The sequence below is a fragment of the Aotus nancymaae genome, unplaced genomic scaffold (assembly GCF_030222135.1).
Source record: "Aotus nancymaae isolate 86718 unplaced genomic scaffold, 86718_ANA_hifiasm-v0.15.2.pri h1tg000020l, whole genome shotgun sequence".
NCBI lineage: Eukaryota > Metazoa > Chordata > Mammalia > Primates > Aotidae > Aotus > Aotus nancymaae.
In genome coordinates, this window is record NW_026988432.1 from 70,372,029 (window position 1) to 70,398,800 (window position 26,772).

General features: G+C 49.5%; 1 protein-coding gene across 7 annotated transcripts in view; it reads left to right on the forward strand.

The window, feature by feature from the left end:
• LDLRAD4 (low density lipoprotein receptor class A domain containing 4) overlaps positions 1-26,772 on the forward strand; it is a 259,936-nt gene that overhangs the window by 218,308 nt on the left and 14,856 nt on the right. For 4 of the 7 annotated variants that reach the window (XM_064379457.1, XM_064379458.1, XM_064379459.1 and 1 more), the window contains one exon: positions 10,384-10,538. In XM_064379457.1, coding sequence (XP_064235527.1) covers positions 10,384-10,538 — 155 coding nt within the window. Of the gene's footprint in view, positions 1-477; positions 1,784-10,383; positions 10,539-26,772 lie in introns of those variants that run through there. The other 3 variants (XM_012472503.3, XM_021670084.2, XM_012472504.3) reach the window with 2 other exon arrangements.

The window sequence follows — 26,772 nt, forward strand, 5'->3', positions numbered from 1 at the left end:
GCTTCCTTTTATCCACGTGAAGCCTCTGGAGATTCTTCTGGGTGGTTCTTTTGTTGCTTTTCTGCCCCTGCTCCTAAAAATGAGAACATGAGAAAGTGATGTCTTCCAGCCACCCGGAGGACCCGGCGGTGACATCAGGGCCCAGTCCTTGCTGTCATGCCCCAGGTGATGTGCTGGGCTGACAGCGGGCGGGCTGCTAACGTCAACTGTCCTGGTTTCTAAGGCTGGTAGTAACCAACAGAGTTTAGTTTTGCTTTGACAACTCCTCCCACAGCCAAAACTATTGTTGTGGCCCACATGTCATTCCTATTTACCCTAAATAAGGAAAAACAAAGGCTATTCTGGGCGCCGGGCAGTGCTTGTGGCGGAGGTTATTTGCAGCGTTACCATGGCAGGCCGCCCTTTCCAGCGCAGCCACCCCGTGATTTTCTCTGAAAACTGCGACAGACAGAATCGCAGCCTGCCCTGAATTTTCTTCACACAGCCTGGGGGCATCCAAATGCACAGGAGATGTTTTACACTCAGATGAAACAAACTGTTTAGACCTAGGGAAAAGAGACTGTGCTTGAACAAAATGAAGCAAGAGAAAGCGCCCTCCTGAGACATGTCTCTGCTTTCATGTTTGAATTGCCTGGGATTCTTTTCTTTAATTTCTGATCCTTATAAACTAAAACTGTGTAGGAACATTGAGCGTCCTGACTTTGAAGGAGTCTGTGGTGTTTTTGTGTTACCATACATGGGGAATAATGATGTGAGGCAGAGGGAGAGGGAAGGAATGGGAGAGCCGGGAGGGGAAGAGAGAGCTGGAGGGAGAGGAGCAGGCAGTGTTTCCTGCTGTGGGTAGGACCTCGCCCCTTACCAGTGCAGAGCTTGGCTGCAAGAACCGCTGCAAGCTGCTCCTATCAGTTAGAGGCTGTGGAGAGGGGGCACCAGGAGAGGACAGCCTGACTCGCAGTCTGAGGGGCGCTGTGGGTGCTCCTAGCTGGGCGCGTACACTCCGGGAGCGGATCTGCAGGGGAGAAGCATGCCAGCCTAACGTGAGCGTCTTGCCCGTCGCGTGTCCTGTCTTGGTAAGTGCCCTCTGCGGTCCTTCCACACTGAAAAGCTTCCAGCAGAGATCAAGGGAAGGAGTATTGTGTGAGATTTGCAGATTTCCTCTTTTCTGTCTGGAATGGTTTGATATTTGCCTGTTGAAAAGATTATTGAACGCAGTGAGACAAGATGAGCCATCTAGCTGCGTTCTTGTCTGTGTGTGTGACATGTCCAGGTGTGAGGCCAAACCCGAGAGGTGCAGACTGCTCACTGATAGACGTTGCTGTAAACGGCACTGCCCTGGGTGTCCAGCTGGTCTCAGGATCGGAGACTCCGGACTTATTCTCTGCTCGGTAACACGGCGGGCTTCCTGCCGCAGAGTTCCTGGTTTCTGTTGATGGCAGTTGATAATTGGTAGCCACAGTCTGCGGTCAGAGCCACAGTGTTTGAGTCTAGCACCTGGGGTGGGCCCTGCTGATACAGTAGAGAGAGAGTGAACGAGGCAGACAGAAACACACACACCCCCTCCCCCCCGCCACGTTCACACACTCTCCCACACCCCACGCCGGCTATAACTGCAGCTCTGAGCTGCCTGGAGAGGAGATTGCCGGAAGCTGAAGGGATGCTTTGAACGTAGGGGGCTGCGTCACGGTTGAACTCTCACTTGCAGAGGACCTGATTATGTCCAGTGAGCACCTGAACAACAGCACACTGAAGGAGGCTCAGTTCAAAGACCTGTTCTTTAAAAAAGGTACATTTCCTGAGAACTGCTATGGATGATGCATGCTCTTTCGGGTTTGTGTGGTTCCTCTTGGAGTTTGGTCTGAGGACAGAGTTGAGAAGAAGAGAAGCTGTTTCTCAAGAAGTTTGTTTCTACCTAAGAGGGTTCTGTCAACTCAGAACATTTGAGGGTGGGACTCCCTTTAGGAAGATGCATGTCAGACTTTTTCATCTTCTTTCAAGTCTGGAATTAGTTTGTTCCTGTTGGAGGTGTTATGCATGAGTACACAGTTTGTTGCTTTGGAGTTTTGTTTTTTTCAAATGTCTATATATGAGGCTGAGACCTCCTCTGGAAATTCTGTTACTCATTGATAGGTCCTTTTTCTTCATCCTCATGAGTTGAAAACTGCATTTTAAAGAAAAGGTGTTTCTCAGGATGTGGCTGGTTCATCGGACACTTTCTTAGGTCATCCATGTAGTGACAGGGGCTATTAGGAAGGAGAACTGTGACTCCAAGAGACAGACAGCCAAAGAGAGTGAGAGACAGACAGACTGACTGTGGGACGAGAGCCTCAGAAGCAACCACACTCCCCTGTGGAGAAGAAGGTTTCATTCCATGTGCAGCTGTATTTTTTTCTGATGCACTTTCCTAAATTAATAATGTGGAGGTGGAGGTGAGGGTGGATTTTAAATGAATCCTATAGGGAGAATTATGGCTTATGTATGTATTTTTTTCCATTTATAGCAAGGCAGAGGGATAGACTTTTAAAAGGTTTATAATTGCTCTTATTCCTCTGCTGATTTTTTAGAAAATCCTGTCAGTCATCTTTGATCAGAAGATATTTGGGTAAATTTCTTTCTGAAGAGATCATGAAACTCTAGATTCTAAAATGTGTGGTGAGAAGTCATTGTAGTGGATGAATGCTTGGGCCTTCATGAAGTGAGGAGGTGCCACTCCACCCAGACGGGCTCGCGGAGTCTGCATTCAGGGATTCCCTGGTCCGTCCAATCATCACTGGCTCCTGCCGCCTGCCTGTGCCATCCAAGGCACCTGGCCTTGGGCAGGCATCAGGTAGCTGTGCCCGGGCCACACCTGCCCTCCACGTTCATCTCTCCCCCTACAGATCATAGGGATGGTTTCCTCATTTTATTGTCATGCAAATGATGTACATAAATACATTATTACAAATAGGCAGCTTAGAGCAACCAGGAGGCTCTTTTCTCAGTGACGGATCACACCCTCTTAGAGTAGTAATTTTTGAGTAACTGTTGCAAAATATGAAAATTTTTAGCAAAACTTCTGCACCACTGAAGTCGTCAGGAAGCGTTTGGGAGAACACGTGTCTGTGCTAGATGCTGTTGAAGGAGGTCAGGCCATTGGGGTCCCTTCCTTCTTAAGTCTTGTCCACCAGCTTCTAAATAGGGGATGCCAACTTTGCTCCAGGCACACACTACCTGCTGAGGCACTACGCATGAGCAAGGTGTTGACCTAGGGCTCACTCTAGGGAGGAAGACGACCAGAAAGTGGACACTACCAAGACAGTGCTAAGTGCTGCAACAGGGTTCAGAGCTGCACAGGGAGTCTCCAAATGTAGTGAACCCATCATCAGGGCTTAGGAAAGAGCTTCTAAAAGAAGATAAAGCCAGAAGGTGACACCAAAACCTGGGTATTTCTGTGGGGTGGCTTTTTCTCCTTTCTGTTGTTCTACTTCTTGTACTAGCCAGTAGAGTAGCCAACCCACCTCCAAGGAAAATAAAATTCAAAATACATAATGTAATCAGTACAGTGATAGCTCTTATTGTTTTGCTTCTGAACTTCAAGCTGTGAAGTCATTCTTGTAACACAGGCTGAATTTTCCCCCTCAGCCATGGTGTTTAATGAGTGTGAATCTTCATTCAACCATTAAAATCTCCAAGAGTATTTTTATACTAACAGTTCACAAACTCATGGCAATTATAGTCTAAGTAGATTCCAACTCCTGCCCCCACCCGTCTTCCTGCCACCACCGCCGCCTGGTCTCTGGAGGAACTTGGAAAGAATTTACCAGCCTTTAGGAACATTCAGCACTTTAAAAGTGTCACAGAGCCATAAATAAAGAGTAAGACACCCCTAAGGCTGTCATCTTATCACCACGCCCGTCTCTCCTGAGGAGGACAGAGACAGGAAGGAAATTCGACAAGTTCACTGTGCAGAAGCCAAGCAGGCCCAGCCACATGTGGGAGGGTCGGCGTCTGTGTCCCAGCAGTGTGGCAGGAAGGTGTGCAGGGGAAGGGGTTGCCTGGAGGTGAGGCTGTGCAGCAGGCCAGCCCAGCCCTGGGCTTGGTATTCCAGGAGAGACCAGCATGTACGTGAGTGAGGCAGGGTGCTACTGTTGGTAGGGTGGGAAGTGACCACGCAGGGTAGGGTGGGGGTTTCATGGCTAATGGGTGACCGATTCTGAGACATTGCAGTGTTCTGCGTGGAATGTTTTCTGGATTCTTGCCAAGGTGTTTACTCAGCCTGGGGAAAGAGAGGAACACATGAGGGGCTCAGACCTTGCCCCCTGCTCCATGATAGGGTTTTTGAGGGCATACATTGCACATCTGGAGCTTAAAAATAATTAAACATGTAGAAATAGAACTTCAGCGAAGGATAATGTATTAGTGGAGGAAAGACCAAATGGAAGATGGTGTTAACCATCCCACAAATAGAAATGAGTGTTATATTAGGAGCCTAAGGTGGGACAACCACACTTCCCCAGAGCTCTTTAAAAATAGTGCAGACACTCATGCCTCTAGTATGATTCAGTTCAGCTCCTCGTTGAACCAGGGAAGAGACCGACAGACTTCACGCTTCTTCTGTTCCTGTAATTTCTCCACTGTGCAGCTTGGGATTTCCTGGAGATGTTTCCATAAAAATAGAGAGATGCCATCATCACTGTCGTCACTGTCACTGCTGTACAATAATAAAAGAAGGTGCTAGGATGCCTTCCTGTAAGTTTTAGGCTAGATGTATTAAAAAGTATCCGGTATTTCCATTGCATTGACTCATCCGTTACAGCATCATGAACTACAGCACTGTAGAAGGGGGTGTGAACATTTGACTTTGGCCTCAACTTCTTTCCTTGTGAGCCTTGCTTTGGCACTCTTCTGTGGACATCAGGTGCTGTCGATCAAAGAAACCTGAGCAGTGGTCTGTGTTCAGAATATGTGTTAGGTGCATGACATCTTGGAAGCCCAGAGCATCCTATTAATTTTCTAAGAATGCTACTATTTCTGCAGGTTTTATTTTTCTAAATTTTCTGTTTTAACGGTTCTTCCAGAATTCATTCTCTTCTTAGCCTCCCCTTTCCAGCCCACTCCTCTCCCACTCCTAAAAACAAAACCCAAACCCCAGGCATCTTTCCTTTCTAAAAATCCTGGGCTCCACACACCACAGCCACCACCCTGCCCTGCCACGTGAAAACGGGCTGTGGGTGTTTAGTGAAATTCTCCTGTTTAAAATGACTGAAAGGGTGTGGGAGGACAGGTGTGGGGGTTGCCACACACCCCCTCGTGAGCTTGAAGGGGGTCGTGGAGGGAAAGGGCATCTCAGTGCAGAGCTCCAGGCTCTGGGAATCATCATGCACGTTTCCGAGAACCTGTTGACTGCAGTTTTCACTTTGAGGATTCCCTAGGCCCTGTTTGGAGAGGCTTTGTGGCCCTGAAGAGAGTACAATGCTGTCTTTTCAGTTGCTAGTGTTCTGCTCCCGTGACTTAAAGACGAGAAGGTCTCGTACCATTTATGAGTTTTGCCCGGAGTCCAGAGCAAGTGTCTGCCGCACTTGCGGGCCTCCGCACTAGGCCCTGACACCCTCAGGGGAGGGCTTCAGGGGCACCACAGGCCACCCTTGCCTGCAGCCAGGGACCAAGCTGCTGCAGTGAGATGACCAGGCTGTGAGGCGGTGGTCTCTAGGACCCAAGTGTCCCTGGGTCTTTCTTGCCTGCAGGAAGAACTGCTTCTCTTGCTCTAGGCAGAGTGCTCTCCTGGTTCAGGCCCTCAGCAGGCTGCTGCCACCCCAGGGCACCCTGCAGGGCCACTCGATTCAGTCTGCAGGCTCCTGGGAACACTGTTCCTGCTCCCACAGCCTCTGAGCATGCCTGCGACCTTGACCTGCCCCAGGTGAGTTCCATGCCACTAAGGTGCCTGTGAACCTCCAGGGCCACCGCTCATCTCTGTGCTGTAGTGCACCTGCCACAGCCAGTGCATGACACCTTTGAAGCCTCAGGGCAACAGCACGGTGCAGATGTCCCAGCAGGGCAGGGCAGGTCCCGTGAGTGTGCAGGTTTATAAGAAAGCAGTCCCCTTCAAAAGAAAGGTGGCGGGGGGTTTACTTTTTTGTTGTTGAGATAGGGTCTCATTATATTGCCCAGGCTGATCTTGCATTTCCAGACTTAAGTGATCCCCCACTCCTTGGTCTCCCAAAGTGCTGAGATTCCAGGCACACCCAGCCTGGAATTTAGTATTACAGAGAGCAATTCCATGCACTGTTTCATACAACTGAGATCGTTCTCATCCTTGCCTGAATTTTTAAGTAAGATATTAGCTCAAAAGATGCACGCCTCTCAGATAATGTCGCATGTTCCATGTGCTGTCTCAGACCAAAAGAGGAATAAAATCCAGAGCAAATAAAGATCTAACGTAAAATACGAACTCCAAAAATCTTAGAAGAAAAAATATGTTTCGAATATTGAAGAGGACCTTCCCAATCAAACAGGAAGTTTAGAGGCCATAAAGGAAAAAGAGAGTATTTGATGGCATAAAAATGTATGGCATGTATAGAGAAACCCACGGCAAAGTTTAAAGAAATGACTGGCTAGGGGAAATAGTTGCAACACGTAACAGACAAAGATGTGTAACCATAATATGTAAAGCTTTCATGTAAATACATAGGAAATAAATGAGAAAACTACAAACACACTAATATGATTATGAAAAATAGAAATACAGATTACCATAACCATTGGGAAAGATCTGAAATTACCAGTAATTGGAGAAATATGAATTAAAATGAGACACATATTTTTACCCATCCAATTGGCATCAATTAAAAAGGCAAGTCTCCACTGTGAATGAGGGCGTGGGGAACGTGCCTTCTGGGATAGCCGAAACTGGTGCAGCATTTACAAGAGGCAGGTTCTCCTTAGCCATGGGGATTAAAAGTGATTGTGCCCTGGGCCCAGAGATGTCACTTTTAGGAGTCTTTCCTACAAGTATACTGACAAATGTGTGCCAGCCATACACTTGCACATATACACGTGCAATCTTATGGTCATAAGAGAATAAAGAAAACAAGCAAGCTGCCTGAACAGCGACCAGCTGGAGAAGGCAAATTCCAGTACATGTGCCCTCTGTAATAGACAGCCGCCAGACAGAGCGAGGCTAGTGCATATGTGTTCTTGTTTAAAGAAGTCTGTGATGTATTAAGTGAAAGGACACAAACAAGATATTTGCACATCGATTCCAATAACTGAAAAGAGGAAAGCCTTTATTTCATAGCAAACACAGACACATACTACGGGGGCCCGGGCTTTCCCATGGGACGGAGTGGGGCTTGGTGGAATCAGGGGCACTGTGGGTTATGAAGGGAGACTTTGCACTACACTGTTTCCTTCTATATGATTTAAATTTTCAAGAAATTTTCATTATTTTTGCAATAAAAAATCTTTATAAATGAAACACAAATATGTGAAAAATGCCCAGAGACTTATGAAAACACAATTTGATTTGCTGCGAATGCTTATCTGCATAGCTTTCCATATTCAAGAACAGATGACCTAGAAAGGCATCCTCCAAGGGAAGAGTTGATTCATTGCAGGAGTTTGTGCACCTCCCCTGTCACCATGATTTTCCTGTTTCCATGCCCGTAAAGCAATGAAGTTCTCTTGAAAAGAAAACATTTGGAAATCCCAGGGTGTGCTTTAACTTGAAAGGTAATTTGTGAATACTCTGCTATTTAACCACAAAATAAAAATAAGGGTTGGTAAACAAGGCATTATTTGGGGTTCAATCCTCACATTGTGTTCACTGCCTTTGTCCTGAGCAGAATCTCTCTGCTTCCTTTCATGCTTGTCCCTGGGTGATCTCCTCGGGCCGGTGGCTGACCCCCTGCACAGACCCTCAGGGCTCCCCGAGGCGCAGTCAGGCACTCTGCAGCCAGTGCAGGCCTTGTCCTGTTGGCGGTGGCTGCCCTCACAGAGAGCACACCCATGCAGTTGGACAGAGCCCACTGGGGCCACACATCCCAGCCCCTTCTCTCAGCCCAGGGGTGCTGAGTCTCTCATCAATCCACCTTGTACCAGTGAAGCCACTTAGCTGCCTCCCGTGTCAGGAGGGACAAAGTAGGGGCTCCAGACTCAGCCTGGGAGATGTCACATGGTGTGTGGGGGTAGGGTCCTAAGAAACACAGGGTCAAGGCCAGGGTGTCCCAGACACAGGAAGGTTATGCACAGGGGCAGAGTCAAAGACTGTGTTCCTAGGTAAACAAGCGTGTCATACTTCCCATGGCCTGTGAGCAGAAATACTGTCATATTTCTATTGGAACCCAATTGTAAAGGGCCCACGCCCCTGCTTGAAGCAACTTTAGTCTTTCCAGGAAGCCCCCAGCATGAAAATTGTTGATAAGCCCTGGGACGCTCTTGGGTCGGGGTCGGGGGGTGTCATATAAGTGTGGCAGCTCTGTTGGACATTTCCTCCCATAGGAAGTAGACACTCAAGCCTCGAGGCTGGGCTGGGTACCAGGTTCCTAGAGTCCCCACCACTCAGCCGACAGGTCACAGGGGACCCCAGGGCAATAGCAGCCCCTTGGCTGGGTCAGGGCCAACAGGCCTCACTGACTGCCAGCCTCGGGGAGCTGCTCAGGGCATGGCCTCTATGCCTCTGAGCATGGCTTTGTCTGTGTCCACAGGGAAGGGTGATGTTCCCACTGACCTGGCCTCTCCCTGCCTGCGGGGGGCAGGGGGCACTTGGCAGGTCCACTTGCTAGCTGTGCACAGCTCAGCCTTCGGCCTCCCACACACTCTGCTTTCCATTCTTAAGGCTCCAGCCCCTCTCCTATAGGCCCCAGGGCCCTACTGCCCTCCACTCCCACCCTCAGTCCCTAAGGTGTTGGGATCTGAGTGTGGAAGTGGAGGGCAGTCCCAAAGGGTAAGACATGGAGGAATCCAGAGAGCCCCTCGTCCACCCTCACCCTCAGTTCCCAGGGTGTGGACAGCAGACGCACACTGCCGTAACTGCTGGAGAAGCACTACTTGGTCTCTGCCTGCATCGCCCCACATATGAGTGGATGCACTGACAGGGCCTGAGCTCTGCTGCAGCACAAGTGTGTGCATATGTGTGTGATGCGTGTGTGTGCATGTGTGCTGTGAGCCTTCTCTTCCTCCTGCCTTGTGTCATGTCCCACATGATGCCACCCCCAGATTCCTGCACTGTCTTCCTCACAGCATCCCCAAGCCTCTTGCTCTGAATTTACATCACTGCATGGACAGTCGCTTCCTTCCAGCGTGGGGGACTAGGAATGAAGCAGGCAGCAGAGCCATGGGCTGGAAGAGGGGGGCAGAAAGTGGGTCCAGGTTGCCCGTGAGCCCTTGACCTACTTCCTCTCCCAAAAGAGGGATCTGACTCACCTGCTTCCAGCTGCTGGGCCAACGGACTGTGACTGGAAGTCAATCTGTGCTGCTGGACTCACGTGTGAAGTGTGTGTCAATGGCATTTGGGGAATCTTTGGAGTGGTGGTGTCAGAAACCCAGGGGAGCTGACAGCTCCTGAAGTGCTATGCCCACAGGCCTGGAAACAATGCAGATGTGTTTCCTAACTCACCTGCGGAGCCACAGCCTTGGAGGGAAGGGACCGACATTGATTTTTCCTTTTGAATACGGGTCCCTTGGGGGATTGCTTTGAGAAACTCCACTCAACCATAAAGACGGGTTTAACTTTTCTAGAGCAGTGAGATTGGATAAATAGCTTCAGTCTGGGGAGACTTTCTCAGCTCCCTATGGTGGGGTATGGAGGGCATCCTCTGGCAGGAAGGGGGTCTAGGTGATGGGAGCCCCGGGCTTTTCATGTCCTAGGAGAAGGTGGCATCCAGGGGCCTAACCACAGACCTGACTGGGGCCAGCACTCTGGCCTGGACTTATGTCCCCGTGTGGGAAGCAGGGATCATTACAGCCAGCACTTCCAGAGGTCTGTGGGCAGGTAGACATACCTTCTTAAGGGCCTCTCATTCTAGCATTGCAGAGACAAGGTTTGTGGGACGAAGACGCTGGGGAGCAGAGGTCTGTGGGGAAGAGTCCCTTCTCAGGCCACCTGTTCTGGGAGATGTTCTGAGGACACCCTAGTCCTCCCGTGGCCCAGGCAGCGGGCTGGATCCAGTGGCAGGTGTGGCCAGAAGCACAGGCTTCCGGCTCCCTGGCTGCAGGTTTGCTCAGCCTCCCAATTGTACCTTCATGTCTCTTTCCCTAAAGTGGGACAGTTGTTCTGTCTTCTATGACCTCTGGGGACCAGTTGTGTGTGAGAGGCCTTCAGGGCCTGCTGGCTGGCATGGTGGTGGTACCTGGAGAATGGGGCGGGGCCAGAGGGGCCAGGTGGCTAACCATTCTTCTCTTTCATGGCAGCGGAGCTGGAGTTTGCCCAGATCATCATCATTGTCGTCGTGGTCACGGTGATGGTGGTGGTCATCGTCTGCCTGCTGAACCACTACAAAGTCTCCACGCGGTCCTTCATCAACCGCCCGAGCCAGAGCCAGAGACGGGAGGACGGGCTGCCACAGGTGAGTACCCTGGCCACCCTGGCTCCAGAGTCAGGCAGCGGCAAGAGACTCAGGAGCCCATCAGGGTTCAGAGGCCGGAAGCGCTTTCAGTTGACATTTAAAAAACAGGGTGAAGCTTACCTCGTAAGTGTTCCACTTAGTGAGTCCCCACAAACTGAACATATCAGTGTGACCAGTACTCAGTAAAGAAACAGACGTGGCAGTCCCCCCAGAAGCCTGCCTGGCCCCCTGCCAGGCCTCCCCTGCTCAGTGTGTGGCTTTGCCAGCTTTTGAGTGCTGCACCAATGGGGCCGGCCATGGTGCTCCCTCGTGCCTGGCTCCTCTGTCTTGGCAGTGCACTTGTGAGATACATCGTGTTGTAAGATGTGCACTTGTGAGATACATCATGTTGTAAAGTCCTGTCCTGAGCTGGGTCCTGAGGGTGCTTCAGGGACAAATCACACACTCATTGTCACTAAACATGCCAGCAGTGCCTGGGTGCCATGAACTGGAGGACACCTGGAGCTTGAGGCCGTGGGAGCCTCCTAGGGGATCAGCGGTGGGGTTGTAGAGGGGTACACACTCAGCTTGGGTTAATTTTAGGTTTCCAGTTATTTCTTGCCCCAAACCAGCTTCCTCCTCTGGAGAGTAAAACACAGATATTCAGCCAAACTGCTCTATGATCAAACTTGGGAGACCAGGGGCTGCTAGAGCGTCCTGTCCCAAGCCTGTTTGCAGTTTGTGATTCTGATGGCTTCCCTTCCAGCCAGAGGGTTAGAAGCGGTGAATTCAGCGAGTTTATAGATCCTTGGCTTCAGTGGTGGGCAGCGTGGCCGAATCCTGTGGTTTGCTGAGCACAGGAGAGGCGTCCCTTTTCAGGATCAGGGCTGTGCAGTTCCTGCTCCTGCCTTGACTTAGGGAGACTGTCTAGGGTACAGGGTGTAGCCATCCAAGTGGGTTTCCTGGAGTGGTTTCCCCCGAACCGCTGGGACCCCTCTCAGGAGGGCAGGCTCACCCTTCACTGGGCCCATTGGTGCAGCCATCCATATGGACAGAGCTGAGGTGTGCTCTGCTTTGCAGCTCCTGCAGGTAGTGGGGAGAGGGAAGGGGTGGGTGCCACCAAGTGCTACCTTCAGACTGTGGCGAGGGCTGGACACAGCAGCCTCAGGGAGGAGATGGGATGCCAGGGAAGGTGTGCACGCCGACAGCCCTTTCCTCCTCTCGCCCCTGCATCCTCTCTTGCCCCTTCTGTTCTCTCTTCGGGTGCTCAGTCTAGTCTACAAGCTGCTCTGGCCCTGCTGTTTAACTTCCTCAAGCCTCAGCAGCATCCTGGGGCCCTTTGTCTGGTGTCCACAGAGCTGCACCATCGAGATGCACTGAACGCTTTGGCATCCTGATACCTGTAGATTGTTGGACAGAGGGAGGACTAATTCTTCTGAAGTTCTAAACGCACAGTGTATGCGATTCCTCTGTTTCAAGAGAGGACAGGGAGAAAATCTCATCACAACAGCAGTTTCAGAACCACAGAAGGCTAAGACATGGCTGCTTTGTCTTAATGTATTACAGGCTGTGAACGCCACCCCTGGCCTTGGTGGAAACAGGCACAGCCTTCCTTGGCCTTCTCTCCAGGAGCTCCGGAACGCTGGGAGCTTTTCTATCCCCTGCCTGGGCCCTCCCCCATCTTCCTCCCAGACTTGTCCCGGTGTTGGCTTCTCTCTCCCTAGCATGAGTCAGGCAGCTCCTTCCTCTGCGCCTGGTGCACACCCAGTCCCCCTTGTAGTCCCTGTTCATAGCACCTTGTGTCCTGAACACCTGTACACTGGCCACACCTTTTCCGACCAAGAGGCAGAGCAGAAAAGCAAAACATGTCAAAAAAGTGTCTTCTCTGTCATGTGGTGGTGGGTTTGTGTGACGTCCTCTCCTGGGAAGCGCCACTGGCGACCAGCAGAGCATCCCTTCCCTGAAATCAGGAAGGTGATGAAGTGACATTCAGAGGTCCCTTCAGGTCTGCACGCTATGTGGCAGATGAAGACATTTGGTAGCCAGTGAATTGTGTCCACAGAGGTCCACGTCGCTGTCTGGGCCTCGTTTTGTTAATGTGCATGTACAGTCTTGCCCCTGAGAGCTCTGCTCTGGAACTGCGCTGGCACTTGCAGAGATGCCGGCTGCACACCGCATGGTTTGAGGTCCTGAGCTGCTACGCTATTTCTGCTTTTTTTTCTGAGTAACCTGGAATTGAGAGCTGTCCCTCCTCGAGGTGTGGCTGTTCGTCCTGTGGCTTCTGCACAGCTTAGCAAAGGACTCTGTGTGATGTTTCATAAAATGCAAGATGCATTCCAGCACGATGACCAGAGGCAGCCCAGCCCAGGCCCTTGCTCCACTTCCCAAACTGATCTCTTAGCCTAGTTCTTGCTTCCCCACGAGGGAAAAGAGTGGCAGCCGATGAGGTTCTCCATTCTCTCCTGGACACAGACTCAGGCCTCGCTGACACTAGGTGTGGTCATGCTCTCCATTTCCCCCTCTCTGCCGTGAGGGTCCCCTCACCCAGGTCCTCTCACCCCAGGAATGCCCCCAAGCAGCCAGGCTTCCTGCCTCCTAGTTCCCTACTTCTCCCTAACTTCTTTTAAGAAGTGCCTATTCTCTGATCGCTCCCCTGTACAGTATTGGGGGAGTGATCTGATTCATCTACACTCAGATCAGGAGTCTCAATCAGGGATGATTCTGCCAAGTGTCTAGAGGACATTTGTGGTGTCTGGCATCATAAGCAGAGGGAGGGGGATCCTACAATGTGTCCTACAGTGTGCGGGCGGCCCTGAAACAAAGAATCATCTGAGGGATGTGAGCAGCGCTGAGGCAGAGGAGCGGGTCCCACCAGGTGCTGAGCACTGCCTGGCACAGGGGTGCTTCACTGACAGAAGAGGCCACCTGTTGCCATGAGGGAGTCTCTCTAGGCCGGCTCTGAGGCATCCACAGCATCTGCTTCCCAGCTGTACAAGTTTGGGGTTTGGTCTGGGACTCTGCCTTGGGAACAGTTTCCCCTGGTGACTCCTGCCTCCTCTGCTTATGCAGTTCATTCAGTGGACACTACCCAGGAGCTGGGCACTGAGCAGGAGCAGGAAACAGTGGCCATGCCCCATCCCTGCCACCAGCAGCACCTGCAGTCCCCTGGCGGAGGCCGAGGCCCTGCTGCCACTCTCTCCATCTTCCTGGGGGAGGGTGGGAGCCTGGCTGGCCGATTGTCACTTTGGGATGGAGGAGTGTCAGGCTTGGGAGCTGTGGGAGGTGTTTGGGGCAGGCATGAGGACTTGCGTCTCCTCTGTTTCCATGACCAGCCTGGCCCGGTCCATGTGCAGTTGGCGAGGGCAGTTCCAAGTTGCCTGCTTCCCCATCCCTAGGTGACTATCTGTGTCAGGTAGCCCCCTCCCAAGGGGCTTGGAAGGGGCTGGGCAGACACGGCTGGCCAGTCGGCATGGCCGGGAGGGCCTTATGCCTCTTGGCAGAGCCTGGTAGTCCTCCACCTCCGGGATCCCTGTGCTGCTGTGCGGCCCTGTGCTCCAGGGTGAGGCCCCTGGGGAGGAGGTGCATGTGTGGGCAGGTGCTGCCGTCCTCATGGCTTCGTTCCGTTATCAGAGCCCCTGCATCCCAAGATCAGAGCCCCTGCAAGCTGCTAAGCACCCCTTCCTTTCTCAGCACCGATGTCCCAGGCCTTTCTCCCTTAGCCCCCGAGGCTCTGGGAGCCCAGCACCCTCCAGTCGGCAGCTGAGGATGGATGCCCCTCCCATGCCCTGTGGATCACAGCCTTATTCGGAGCCTGTGCATTGCTGGAGAGCCTCCTATGGGGGCCCATTAGTAGAGACCCACCCGAGGGCTGCGTGAGCATGTTAGAAAATGCTGTTCTTTTGAAACCTGATGCCAGAAGGGCTGGGCATCAAATTAACCAACTTTTAGGTGATTTGGCTTCACATTCTGGTTAAACTAATTGTTACATCTTTCTGCTGGAAGCCTGGAGAGTGGAGGTGGAAACATAGCTTGAGGCAGTAGGATGGAACTGGATTTTGGTTTGGAGGAGGATGAGCGGGCAGGCAGCCTTACTTTGTTGTGGAACTTGCCCGCCCTGCTGCGAGCAGCCCTTTGCCTCCTCCACAGGTTTTCCCCTTTGACCACAAGGAAGGGCCAGACCAAGGTTAACCAGACAGCATCGCAGTGGCCCTGGCTTCCCTGCTTCTTGCCGACAGTCCCCTTCTGAGAAGTGGTGACTGCCCCGGCTGCCGTCTGTGGCCCCTTTCCTGAGGGAGTGACCAGCTCAGCCAGTTCTGGTCCCAGTCCCATGGGGTGTGCTCCTGTGCAGGTGAGGAGCAGCAGCACTACTCCCCTCGGCCAGCACCCCCCCCCCCACCTCCAGGGCCCTCCTCCCCTCCGCCAGCATCCTCCTGACACTAGAACCTTCCTCCTGGGTCCCTTGGCCTGGGACAATGCATGCTGCATGAACGTGATGGGCGTCCTGAAGCCAGTCAGTCTTTGTCGCCACACAGTAGACACTGTGTGTCTCAGGGGAGCCCAGGGACATTGCTGGGCCTGACTGTGGTGGAAGTAGCCATTTCTGGATAAAAATGAAAACTAGCAACCCAGATGTAAATTATATCACAGGCAAAGCAAATGCTTGTATCATGGCAGATAGCAGTGCTGGGTTTGAATCTGAATCCTTGTGTGTTTGAATCTTAATCTTTGGAGCCTGGTTCATGTGACTTCTGTGCTTTGAGACTGTCTAGATTTCTTTTCATTTTCTTAGACCACTTAGTTATGGGAAAACAGTAAAGGGGCATGAATATTCCAGACACAGACGGAGACCTGTTTGAACAAGTTGCTGGCACGTTTCTTGCTAGAGCTGAGAGAGCCTAGGTGACCTTTTATGACTGCCTGCAGCCTGGCCTGGAGGGTCCAGCCCAGCCTGTGTGGACAGCCCAGGGCAGCAGATGGCATGCAAGCAGAAGGGGTGGCCATCAGTGGATGGAAGGAGAGGCAGGAGAGGGACGGGGAACTTTACCCAGAATGAAGAGCATGAAATTATGGACATTCAGCCATTTTTGACCTATAGAAACAGCAATTTCAATTAAAAAGTTAACAAAAGAAACCACATCAGGCATCTCTTCGCTACCAACTCCTACAGGAATTAAATCGGTTGTGAAAATCCAGGTGCCTGTTCCCATAGCCAGGAGGAACAGCCAGGCCCCACCCAGCACAGCCAGGCTCCCCCCGGGCCGGACATTGGGAGGGGGTCCTGACTGCTGGGGAGGAGGACAAGCATTTGGTGACTGTCAGCCCTCTTGATGCAGAAACTCCTGTTCCTCAGATCCACAGTGCCCTGATATGGGGTGAGTCCATCCTGCAAGTTCCTCTCTGCAGAAGCCACAGAGTTAGCCTAGAGAATGGCTGTGTATGTGGTTTGTCCCACAGGGTGTTCTGACCTAAGTTGATCTAACTTTTAAAAATTGGGGCTGGATGCAGTGACTTATGCCTATAATCCCAGCACTTTGGCAGGCCAAGGCAGGCAGATCACTTTAGGTCAGGAGTTCGAGACCAGCCTGACGAACACAGTGAAACCCATCTTTACTAAAAATACAAAAGTTAGCCATGCATGTTGGTGCATGCCCTTCCCAGCTACTTGGGAGGCTGAAGCAGGAGAATCGCTTGAACCTGGGAAGCAGAGGTTACAGTGAGCTGAGATCGTGCCACTGCACTCTAGCCTGGGCCACAGAGCAAGACTCCATCTCAAAAAATAAAAATTTAAAAATTAAAAAAAAATTAAATTTGGGAGATTTCACATCAAAGTTGGAATTTCCATCTTCTCTTGAAAAGGCAGCCTATGGGGCCACACCCTGAGGCAGAGGCTGTGAGGTGGCTGCCATGGGGGGGCCTGTGCTCCCCAGGCCGTCATCCATCTCTTGCTGGGGACCCTTCAGCAATGGGCAGCATCATTGCCATCTGTGGGTTAGCATGTGGGGGCTGTTTTTCAGAGAAAAGGTTCTTCTGCACTCAGGCTTCTACCGCAAAACTGAAGAACAAGCTACACTGAGAGGGCCACTGTTTTCCAGAAAAATGGATGAGAAAGTCCTTGTAGAAGTAAAGACTGTTCCTGCCTGGTTAGGAGTTCGGCCGCGTGTTTGGATCAGCAGTGCATTGCCTGTCCTGTGCCAGCCTGACATGGTCACTCGTGGCCACTGCTATCTAGTCATCTCCCCAGGCAGGGCTCTCCTCTGTGGCTAAAGCCTATGGCCAGAGGGACAGAGGTGGCCATGGACTCCCCGCTATCTAAGGCTCCGCCCTGCCACCAGCAGCCTCTCTGTTGGCCTTGGGAGCAGCAGTGGCCAGAGGGCAGACAGTGCTGGGCAGGTGGCTGACAGCCGGGAGCCCGCTGTGCTGAGGGGACCTCTGGGTGTGCCATGTGTAGGGGGTGCCTTTCTCTACCTGGGCAGTGTCACTGTACCCTCCCCCGCAGAGAGAGGCTCTGAGGTGGGCCTCAGGCTCAGGGGTGTTTGAGAAACCCACAAGCAGTGGGATCCCTCAGAGGGCACAGGGAGCGGGGGTTTCAGTGCCGCTGTTCATTCCTGCTGCGTCTGGAGGGCTGGCTCACTGTGCCCTGCTGCTCTCGCTCTTGCCCGCCTCATGTGTTTAGAAAAGCATATGGAAAACGATGGGAAGGAACGATTTTCAGTAAGGCTTGAAGGAGTGAACTAAAGGGCTTACTGATGCAGTTGTATTCGGTCTGTCTCTGACACCCCAGACTAAAGAAAGGAGCCACAGGCTTCCTCTGGCATCACTGCTGGGGTGAACGGCAGGGGACTGTTTCCCTGCAGGCAAGGCAGACCCTGCTGCACTGCAGACCAGATGTGTGTGTCTGCTTTGTCCAATGACAACTCTCCATTATTGCATTTCACGGAAACTGCATTTCAAGAGCTCAGGGTCCTATGAGTTGGCCTCACAGTGTCTGAGTGAGCAAGTACTTCATGTTATCAGGTCATTTGGAAGTTTTTGCTCTGTCTAATTGAAGGATTAGAGGATAGACAACTTCACGTTACCTCAAAATGAGAACGTCTCTCTTCAATTAAGAGAAACAGGAGGCCAAGTGGCCAGGTGGAAGCTGTATAAGGAAGGATGCAGGACCCCATGTCCGTGCAGATTCCCACCTGAACAACAGTGGGCAGAGCTTTTGAAGAGCTGAGGCTTGTCTTTAAAGTGACAGTGTCTCCAATAGTCCTTTTACTATCCTTCTACCGATGTTGCTGCTGCTCAGAACATTTGGGAATTACCTTCAGGTTTTGGGGCTGTTTTTAAGTGACATGGAGTGTTGTGACATGATCATAACTCACTGCAGCCTCGAACACTTAGGCTCAAGTGATCCTCCCACCTCAGCCTCCCAAGTAGCTATGACTACAAGCACACACAACCACACTTGGCTAATTTTTAAATTTTTTTGTAGAGACAAGGTCTCACTGTGTTGCCCAGGCTGGTCTCAAACTCCTTGGCTCAAGCCAGCTTACCACTTCAGCCTCCCAAAGTCCTGGAATTACAGGCATGAGCCACTGAAGCTGACTAGGTTTTTTCGTTGTTTTTTTTTTAAGTCAAGGGAAACTTTTTTTAAAAGCTTCTCCACAATGGCAAACCTTCCCCTTTTTTTCCCCTACTTGCGCTTTGGGGATAGATTTGATTTTTGGCACCAGCCAAAATCCATTTAGAGTTAAGTCTTGTGCGTGATATGGGTGATCAAACCAAATGATAGAATTTTGGTGCAAGGCAGGCGCGACTCAATTAGTGAGACTAACATCCGAGTTACAAACTGACCTGTAGAGAAGGATCAGGAAGGACCCACAGCAAACTGACAGCTGTGCCTGGGGAGGAGGCATGAACAAAGGAACCCTGGTCTGTGCAGTAAAACTTTTATGGTAAGAATATATTCATGTATTACCTTTGCAATTGCAAAACATTCTCTGTTCCTGTAAACTGATGCTGAAGGTAGTAATGATCTGGCCATCTATATAGACTCCCAGGTAATTCATTTGGACATGGTTTCTATGGTGGCTAAAATAATAATTTTAAATAAAATGTATGAAAGTTTTTATAAACAAATTTATAGTAATCTTTTAAATATATAAGGCATTAGCTTTAATAATCTAGTAGTAAAATATGTTGCTTTATTTTTTGCTTAGTCCTTGAAAGTTGGTGTGGTTTATTCTGGAAAATAAAAAATAAAAATTTTCTTAGTGATCCTAACTCTGGGTGGCCCTTGTTGGGGAGGCTTACCAGGCTGGGGTCTGGCTTTGGGCAAATCCCGCAGCTCTGTGACCTTGAGTGAAGGTCACAGAAGCTCCCCTCTGAGCCTTGACTTCCTCTCACACGTGAGATGAGGCAACTGGGGCTGAGATCAAGATCAAGGCTGCCTGGATCTTGTGTGGTTCCACATTTCCCTACTGCCTGGAGCTTTCTCATTCCCAGGCTGATTCCTCTTGAAGTCCGATTACTCAGAATCCCCAGCAGCAAGCTGGGAGAGGCACCTCGTACCGCTTTCCACTCCCCCCAGTCCATTGCATTGTCCTAGAAATAGAAAGGATTCCCTTCCTTTTCTTCCCAGCAGACCTTCCTAGATGATTTGTCTTTTCTCTCAAGGGATGTGCCCTAGATTGAGCAGAGTTGGGGGATCTTGAATCTTAGAAGTCTGTTGATGGATTCCCTGGGAGGAAGAAAGGGGGAGGTGCAGTCTCTGACATCAAAAGCTGCTGGCTTCACATCCAGTCTGTGACTGCCATCTAGAGTGGACAGGATGGTAGTGATAAAATACTGGGATAGTGGCGGGACTGCATGAGAAAAGGGGGAAAACAGGGAAAATTGATTTTATCAGAAAGCAAAGATGTTGCCAAATATCCAAAGATCAGTTTCACCTCTTCTTTGAAATTCTCACCCTGAAACAGGAGAAAAATAGATTTCCAACTATTTGAGGCCATACATTGATTCACTGAGAGGTTAGGCCTTGGGTAGCGTCAATATACCCAGCAGCGGCCTTGCTTTACTGCAGACTGGACGAGGCACCTAGAGAGGAATGCACCCTCTTTGTCCTCAGTTTCCCCCCTCTAATTGAGGGATAACTGGCTTCATTCAGAAGCCTTCAATCTGTATTTAGCCATGAAGAACAGTAAGAAATACATTTTATATCGCAACACAAAAGCCTCCTGTAACACAATCAAGGCAGACGTTTTACAAAACAATACTTACAGTGTGCTCAGATCGTTTTTATTCTATTTAAGGTTTTTTGGAATGCTGGCTATGACCCACTTAAATGGATTTTCCAGCTCTCTGAGAGGTTGCAAAGCACATGCTGGAAAAGTGTTCAGTGTTCTCCCTGGCTGTTTCCAGACCCCATATCTGATCATTCCTGGGTCCTCTGTGTGTGTGGAAAGGAGAGTGTAGCTGAGAGCATAAGCCCAGGATGGTTCCAGGCGTGGTGTAGCCTTGCACATGGGGACTCAGGGCAGCCCACGGAGGAGCACGGGGGAATCCTCAGCAAGTCATGGCTGCAGATTACTGTACTTTAATATGAAATATATTGTTTGGATGAAAAATGATCCAAAAAGACAGAAATGAAAAGGATTATAAAACAGTACTTTGAACAATTGTATGCAAACCAATTGGATAACTTAAAGAAATGAAAAAATTATTAGAAACATCCTACCAAGACTGAATCATGAGGAAATAGAAAATTTTTTTTTTTTTTAAAAGATGAGGTTTCACCATGTTGGCCAGGCTGGTCTCGAACTCCTGACCTCAAGTGATCCGCCCACCTTGGCCTCCCAAAGTGCTGGGATTACAGGCGTGAGGCACCACACCGGACCAGAAATAGAAAATCTTAATAGATCTATAGCTAGTAAGGAGATTGAACCAATAGTCTCAAATCTCCTACCTGGACCACATGGCTTCACTGGTGAATTCTACCAAACATTTAAATACTTGACATCAATCCTTCTTAAACTTCTAGAAATTTGAAGAGGTGGGAACACTTCCTAACTCATTCTATGAGGCCAACATTCCTGCTACCAAAGCCAAACAAAGACACAACAGAAAAAGATAACCATAGACGAATATTTCTTGTAAACATTGATGCAAGAATCCACAACAAAATACTAGCAAACTAAATTCAGCAGTATATTAAAAGAATTATACTGGCCTGGCACAGTGACTCACACCTATAATCCCAGCACTTTGGGAGGCTAAGGGAGGCAGATTACTTGAGGTCAAGAGTTGAGACCAGCCTGGCCAACATGGTGAAACCCTGTCACTACCAAAAATATGAAAATTAACCAGCCATGGTGGCACACACCTGTAATCCCAACTACTCAGGAGGCTGAGGCAGGAGAATCATTTGAACCCAGGAGGCAGAGGTTGCAGTGACCTGAGATCGCCCCACTGTATCCCAGCCTGGGAGACAAAATGAAACTGTGTCTCAAAAAATAATAATAATAATAAATAAAAATAAAATTTAGGCCAGGCGCAGTGGCTCACACCTGTAATTCCAGCACTTTGGGAGGCCAAGGCAGGCAGATCACCTGAGATCAGGAGATCAAGACCAGCCATGACCAACATGGAGAAACCCCATCTCTACTAAAAATACAAAACTAGCCAGGCATAGTGGTGCATGCTTGTGATCACAGCAACTTCGGAGGCTGAGGCAGGAGAATTGCTTGAACCTTAGAGGTGAAGGTTGTGGTGAGCTGAGATCACACCACTTCACTCCAGCTTAGGCAACAAGAGCAAAACTCTGTCTCAAAAAAATAAAAAATTAAAAAATTAAAATAAAATTTAAAATACATAAAAGGATTATACATCATTGAGTGAGGATTTATTCCCAGAAGGCAAGGATGGTTCCATACATGAAATTCAGTCAGTGTCATACACTACATTAACAGAGTGAAGTTTGGGGGAGGAATCACACAGTCATTTCAGTTGACGCAGAAATAGTATTGTCACAGGATCCTTGGGGTGTTGCTTCGCCAGCCAGAAATTTTTGTGGCTGAATTTTCTGCCTGAGTATCGCTTGTGCCCGCTAAGCTCATCCTGCCCACTTGCCCTGGCAGGCTGCTCTCAGCTCATACTACTGGCCCAGATCCCACACCTGCCAAGGGCAAGCCAGGCACAGAGCAGTGAGAGGTGTGTGAGTGAGCGAGGGCGAGGTCCAGCCACTGCACACAGCCAGGCATGCTGGGTGAAACAGCAGGGCAGGCAGCTCCGCATGCCTATGGCTGGACCAGATACACTGCATGCAGCATCCGCTGCAGGGACCTGCGTCTAGATGAGGGGAATGTGATGGCACCTAGAAGCTTAGAGACACAAGGAACCACAGAGTCCCAAAGAGGGTATTACAGCCCTGGTTCAGAGAGACCTAGGTGTGGGCTCCCCAAAGGGCTGCAGCTCTTCTGGTCAACCACAGTGTGGTGAGTGGAGGGTCATGTTTCAGCTCTGTTTGTATTACAGCTCTTTTAGTCCCACCTTTCAGCAGGTCCCAAGTTCTTGTCCCACATTCAAGAAGAATGAGGTACATGGATAACTGGAGGGTGAGCAAGGTGGAGAGGAGGTTAATTGAGCAACAGAACAGCTCTCAGGAGACCTAAACTGGGTAGCTCCTTTCTGCAGGCAGGTCACCCTAACATCTGTCCAGCTCAGAGCAGAGAAGAGACCCACAGTGCATAGCTCCTCTCCCCAGGCAGGTCATCCCAATGTGTGTCCTGCAATGGGTAGCTCCTTTCCTCAGGCAGGTCATGGCAGTAAATGTTCAGCTCTCAGTGGAGAGGAGACCTGCAGTGAGTAGCTCTGATACACAGGCAGGTTGATCTGATGTCTGTTCAAGACTAACTGAAGCCGGGTGTGGTGGCTCACGCCTGTAATCCCAGCATTTTGGGAGGCCAAGGCAGGTGGATCACGAGGTCAAGAGATTGAGACCATCCTGGTCAACATGGTGAAACCCCTTCTCTACTAAAAATACAAAAAATTAGCTGGGCATGGTGGTGCATGCCTGTAATCCCAGTTACTCAGGAGGCTGAGGCAGGAGAATTGCCCAAACCCAGGAGGCAGAGGTTGCGGTGAGCCGAGATCACGCCATTGCACTCCAGCCTGGGTAACAAGAGCGAAACTCCGTCTCAAAAAAAAAAAAAAAGACTAACTGAATCCAGGAATTTTAATGAGCTCAGAAGGGAGGAAGTGCATGCTGATTGGTCCATGGATGGTCAAGGGAAGGCCCAGAAAAAGCATCATAAGTTCTTACTCTGGTCTGTGGACTCCACTCAGAACTGACAGCTTGGCCCCATGCTTCAGACCATCCCTGGCTTGAAGGTGGGGCTTCACCAGGGACCCACACCTTTTTGCCCAGGAGCCTGTCTGCCTCCTGCTGTCTATACATGGCACCCAGGCTGTTAGAATCAAGAGACATCTGCAGGCCCACATGGAGCCACCCTCAGCCCACCCCCACCTCAGCCTCCCTCCCATGCTTGTCGGCACCCAAAGTCCAAAGGGGGCTGAGGTGGCGGGGGGCTGGTGTGTCAGCACCACCATGAGTACACACACACCTGGCCGAGTTGTGACAGTGTCCATGCTCAGCCTCAACTTTGCTCCAGAATTGGAGCACGCACCAGGAGCAGGAAGAGACCAGGCAGCAGGGAGAGTCCAGGCAGCAGAAACAGGCACTTCTGAGCCTGTAGGGGAAGGGGGACTTTCCTAGGCCTCTGAGAGCACAGGGATGCCTGGGTCTGCAGCTGCATCTGGGTGGCTGCAGCTGTGCCCAGGAGGGCAGGGCTCCTGCCCTGACATCTCAGAAGGGGACAGAGCTCCCACCTGTTCCTAGCTCCCACCAGCTCCATGGAGTACATAGCCCTGGCCATGCCTCCCCCCACTACAGCCAGCATCTTCTCAGCAGCTGCTCCAGATGGGCCACCACTGCCATTGGTATTGATGAAATTCAACATCTTTTCATGATAGAAACCCTCAACAAAGTAGGATGGAAAGAAGGTACTTCAACATCATAAAGGCTTTCTATGAAAAGCCCACAGCTTACATCATACTTAATGGTGAAAGACTGAAAACTTTTCCTTTAAGACCAGGGACAAGACAAGATGGCTGCTTTCACTACTTCTGTTCAGCATAGTATTAATTAAAAGTTCTAGCCAGAGCAATTAGGCAAGAAAAAGAAATAAAAGACATTCCAAGTGGAAAGGAAGAAGTAAAAGTATCTCTGTTAGAAAATGACATGATCTTATGTGTAAAAACCCTAAAGATTCTATTTAAAAAATAATAACACCAAAACCGTCAGAGCTAATGAATTTGACAAAGTAGCAGGATACAGAATCAACATGCAAAAATCAGTTGCATTTATTTACATGCACAATGAACAATTCAGTAAGAAAATAAAGAAAATTCCGTTTTCAATAGTATCAAAGAGAACAGAATACTTAGAAATATACTTAACCAAGAGGTGAAAGACTTGTGTGCACTGAAAAATAGTTTGCTGAAAGAAATGGAATGAGATACAAATAAATGGAAAGATCTTGTATTCATGAATTAGAAGACTTACTATTTTTAAGAAGTTATTACTACTCAAAGCAATGTACAGACTTCAGTGTAAACACTTTTGAAATCCCAATGAAGGTTTTTGCAGAAATAGGGGGAAAAATCCATCCTAAAGTTTATATGTTATCTCAAGGGACCCTAAATAGCCACAATAATCTCAAAAAAGAATTGAAAAGTTAGAGGTCTCACAATTCCTGATTTCAAAACTTACTACAAAACTGTAGTAATCAAAACAGTGTGGTGCTGGGGTATAGACAAATATATAGACCAATGGAATAGAATAGTCCAGAAATAAACCCTCAAATATATGGTCAAGTAATTTTCAGCAAGGATGCCAAGGCCATTCAATGGAAAAAAAGACAGCTTTTTCAGAGTGGCGATGGTGAACCTGGATAGCTACATGCAGAGAGTGACATTGGGCCCATTCAAAAATTAACTCAAAATGGACATAAACGTAAGAGCTGGAAACTTTAAAATTCAGATTTAGTTTGACTGCTAGAACAAAGTACCATAGACTGGGTGGCTTATAAACAACAGATACTGATTTCTCATTCTGGAGATTGGACATGAGAGACCACAGTGATGGCACGGTCGGGTTCAGATGAGGCAACTCTTCCTGGTGGCAGACTGCTGCCTTCTCTTGTGGAAAGAGCTTGCTAGCCCTCGGCCTCTTCTTATAAGGGTACTGATCCCATTCATGAGGACTCCACCCTCATTACCTAAGTACCTAGCAAAGGTTCCACCTCCAAATACCCTAACATTAGGAGTATTTTCCACTTCCCCCGCAAAAAAGTGCCAAATGGTCCGTTAAAAAATTCAGTCAGTGTGCTCCAGATCTGCACATAACACATGTTGATTTTCAGCACCATAAAGACAATTATTGGGAAGATCAGGTGATATTTTTCTCTTTAATGCAAGTGTTTTGGTGTCAAGCAGATTGAATTTGTGAGGAGTTTGCCTGTTAGTGTGGCCTTTCACTGACCATTCAGAAGGAAGAAAATATAAAACAGAATGCTCAAGTGTAAAGGAGTCTGAAAATGTCTGTCCTCAAACCTGCAAGATTTGGAACCCTTCTGTGTCCTTTTTTCATAGATGGAGGAATTAAAAGTCTGGATTCAGTAGAGACATTTGACTAGCCAGCCCCTCAGCGTGGGTCTGGGCAGCTGTGCTCACCGGAGCTGCCCATGGGGGCACCTTCCAGGGACAAGCCAAAGAGGCCAGAGCACTAGACTAACGTTATGATTCCAAATGTACTTAGCAGAGAAGACAGCTATGCCCACGTGTGTGTGTGTGTGTGTGTGTGTGTGTGTGTGACTGTACCTTCTGTGGATATCGGCTAGGGACTGTCACAGGAAAGCCTCTGCCTTTGGCATGTTTACTGCCATCAAGACTCTGCCCACAGCCTTATAGACCCAAAAGAAAAATGTTCTCATCCTACTCAGAGATGTTCAAACAGGAGTGATTGTCTGACAGTGACTACACTCGTAGGAGAATGACAAACAGCAAGGGCCAGCTGTCCCTTGGTATCCTCAGGGGATTGGTTCTAGGACTTCCAAACATACCACAGTCCCAGCATGCTCAAGCCCCGCAGTCTGTCCTGCTGAACCCACGGACAGAAAAGGTCGGCCCCCTCCCTATGAGAGGCTTTTACATCTCATGAATACACATTAGGTTGAAAACAATCTGCTTTTTAGTGGACCAGCCAGGTTTAAACACATGTTGTTCAACGGTCCACTGTATTCATTCACAATACAGATTTCCTTTTAGAAAAAAAAAAAGCCAAAAGGAAAATAAAAGTTTACCACAAAGTTGAATGTTACAAAGTTTTTTTGTTTTGTTTTGTTTTGTTTTTTGAATTGGAGTCTTGCTCTGTTGCCAGGCTGGAGTGCAGTGGTGCAATCTTGGCTCACTTCAACCTCGGCCTCTTGGGTTCAAGCAATTCTCCTGCCTCAGCCTCCTGAGTAGCTGGGATTACAGGTGCTTGCTATTATGCCCATGCCCAGCTAAATTTTTTGTATTTTTAGTAAGGACAGGGTTTCACCATGTTGGCCAGGCTGGTCTTGAACTTCTGACCTTAGGTGATCTGCCCACCTCCACCTCCCAAAATGCTGGTATTACAGGTGTGAGCCACTGTGCCCAGCCTTTTTTTTTTTGAGATAAAATCTTGCTCTTGTCAACCAGACTGGAGTGCAGTGGCATGATCTCAGCTCATTGCAACCTTTGCCTCCTGGGTTTAAGCGATTCTCCTACCTCAGCCTCCCGAGTAGCTGGGATTACAGGCACCCACCACCACACCCGGCTAATTTTTGTATTTTTAGTAGTGATGGGGTTTCACCATGTTGGCCAGGCTGGTCTCAAACTCCTGATCTCAGGTGATCCACCCACCTTGGTCTCCCAAAGTTCTGGGATTACAGGCGTGAGCCACTGTGCCTGGTCTAAAGGTCTTTTTTGTTTTTTACCCCATCCACTGCCTCCCTGCGTGACCTCCTGACATCAAGAAAACAGCGCATAGTGCAGATAATCTCTGCTGAGGTTTGTAGTCACGGTGACTGCCTTGGTGGGCAGCTGATTGCCATGCTGGGCTAATGTTTTAAGAGCACAGGTAGTGTTTATGCAGTGGCAGGCCTTTGGTCATGTAGCACCTGGGGTTCTA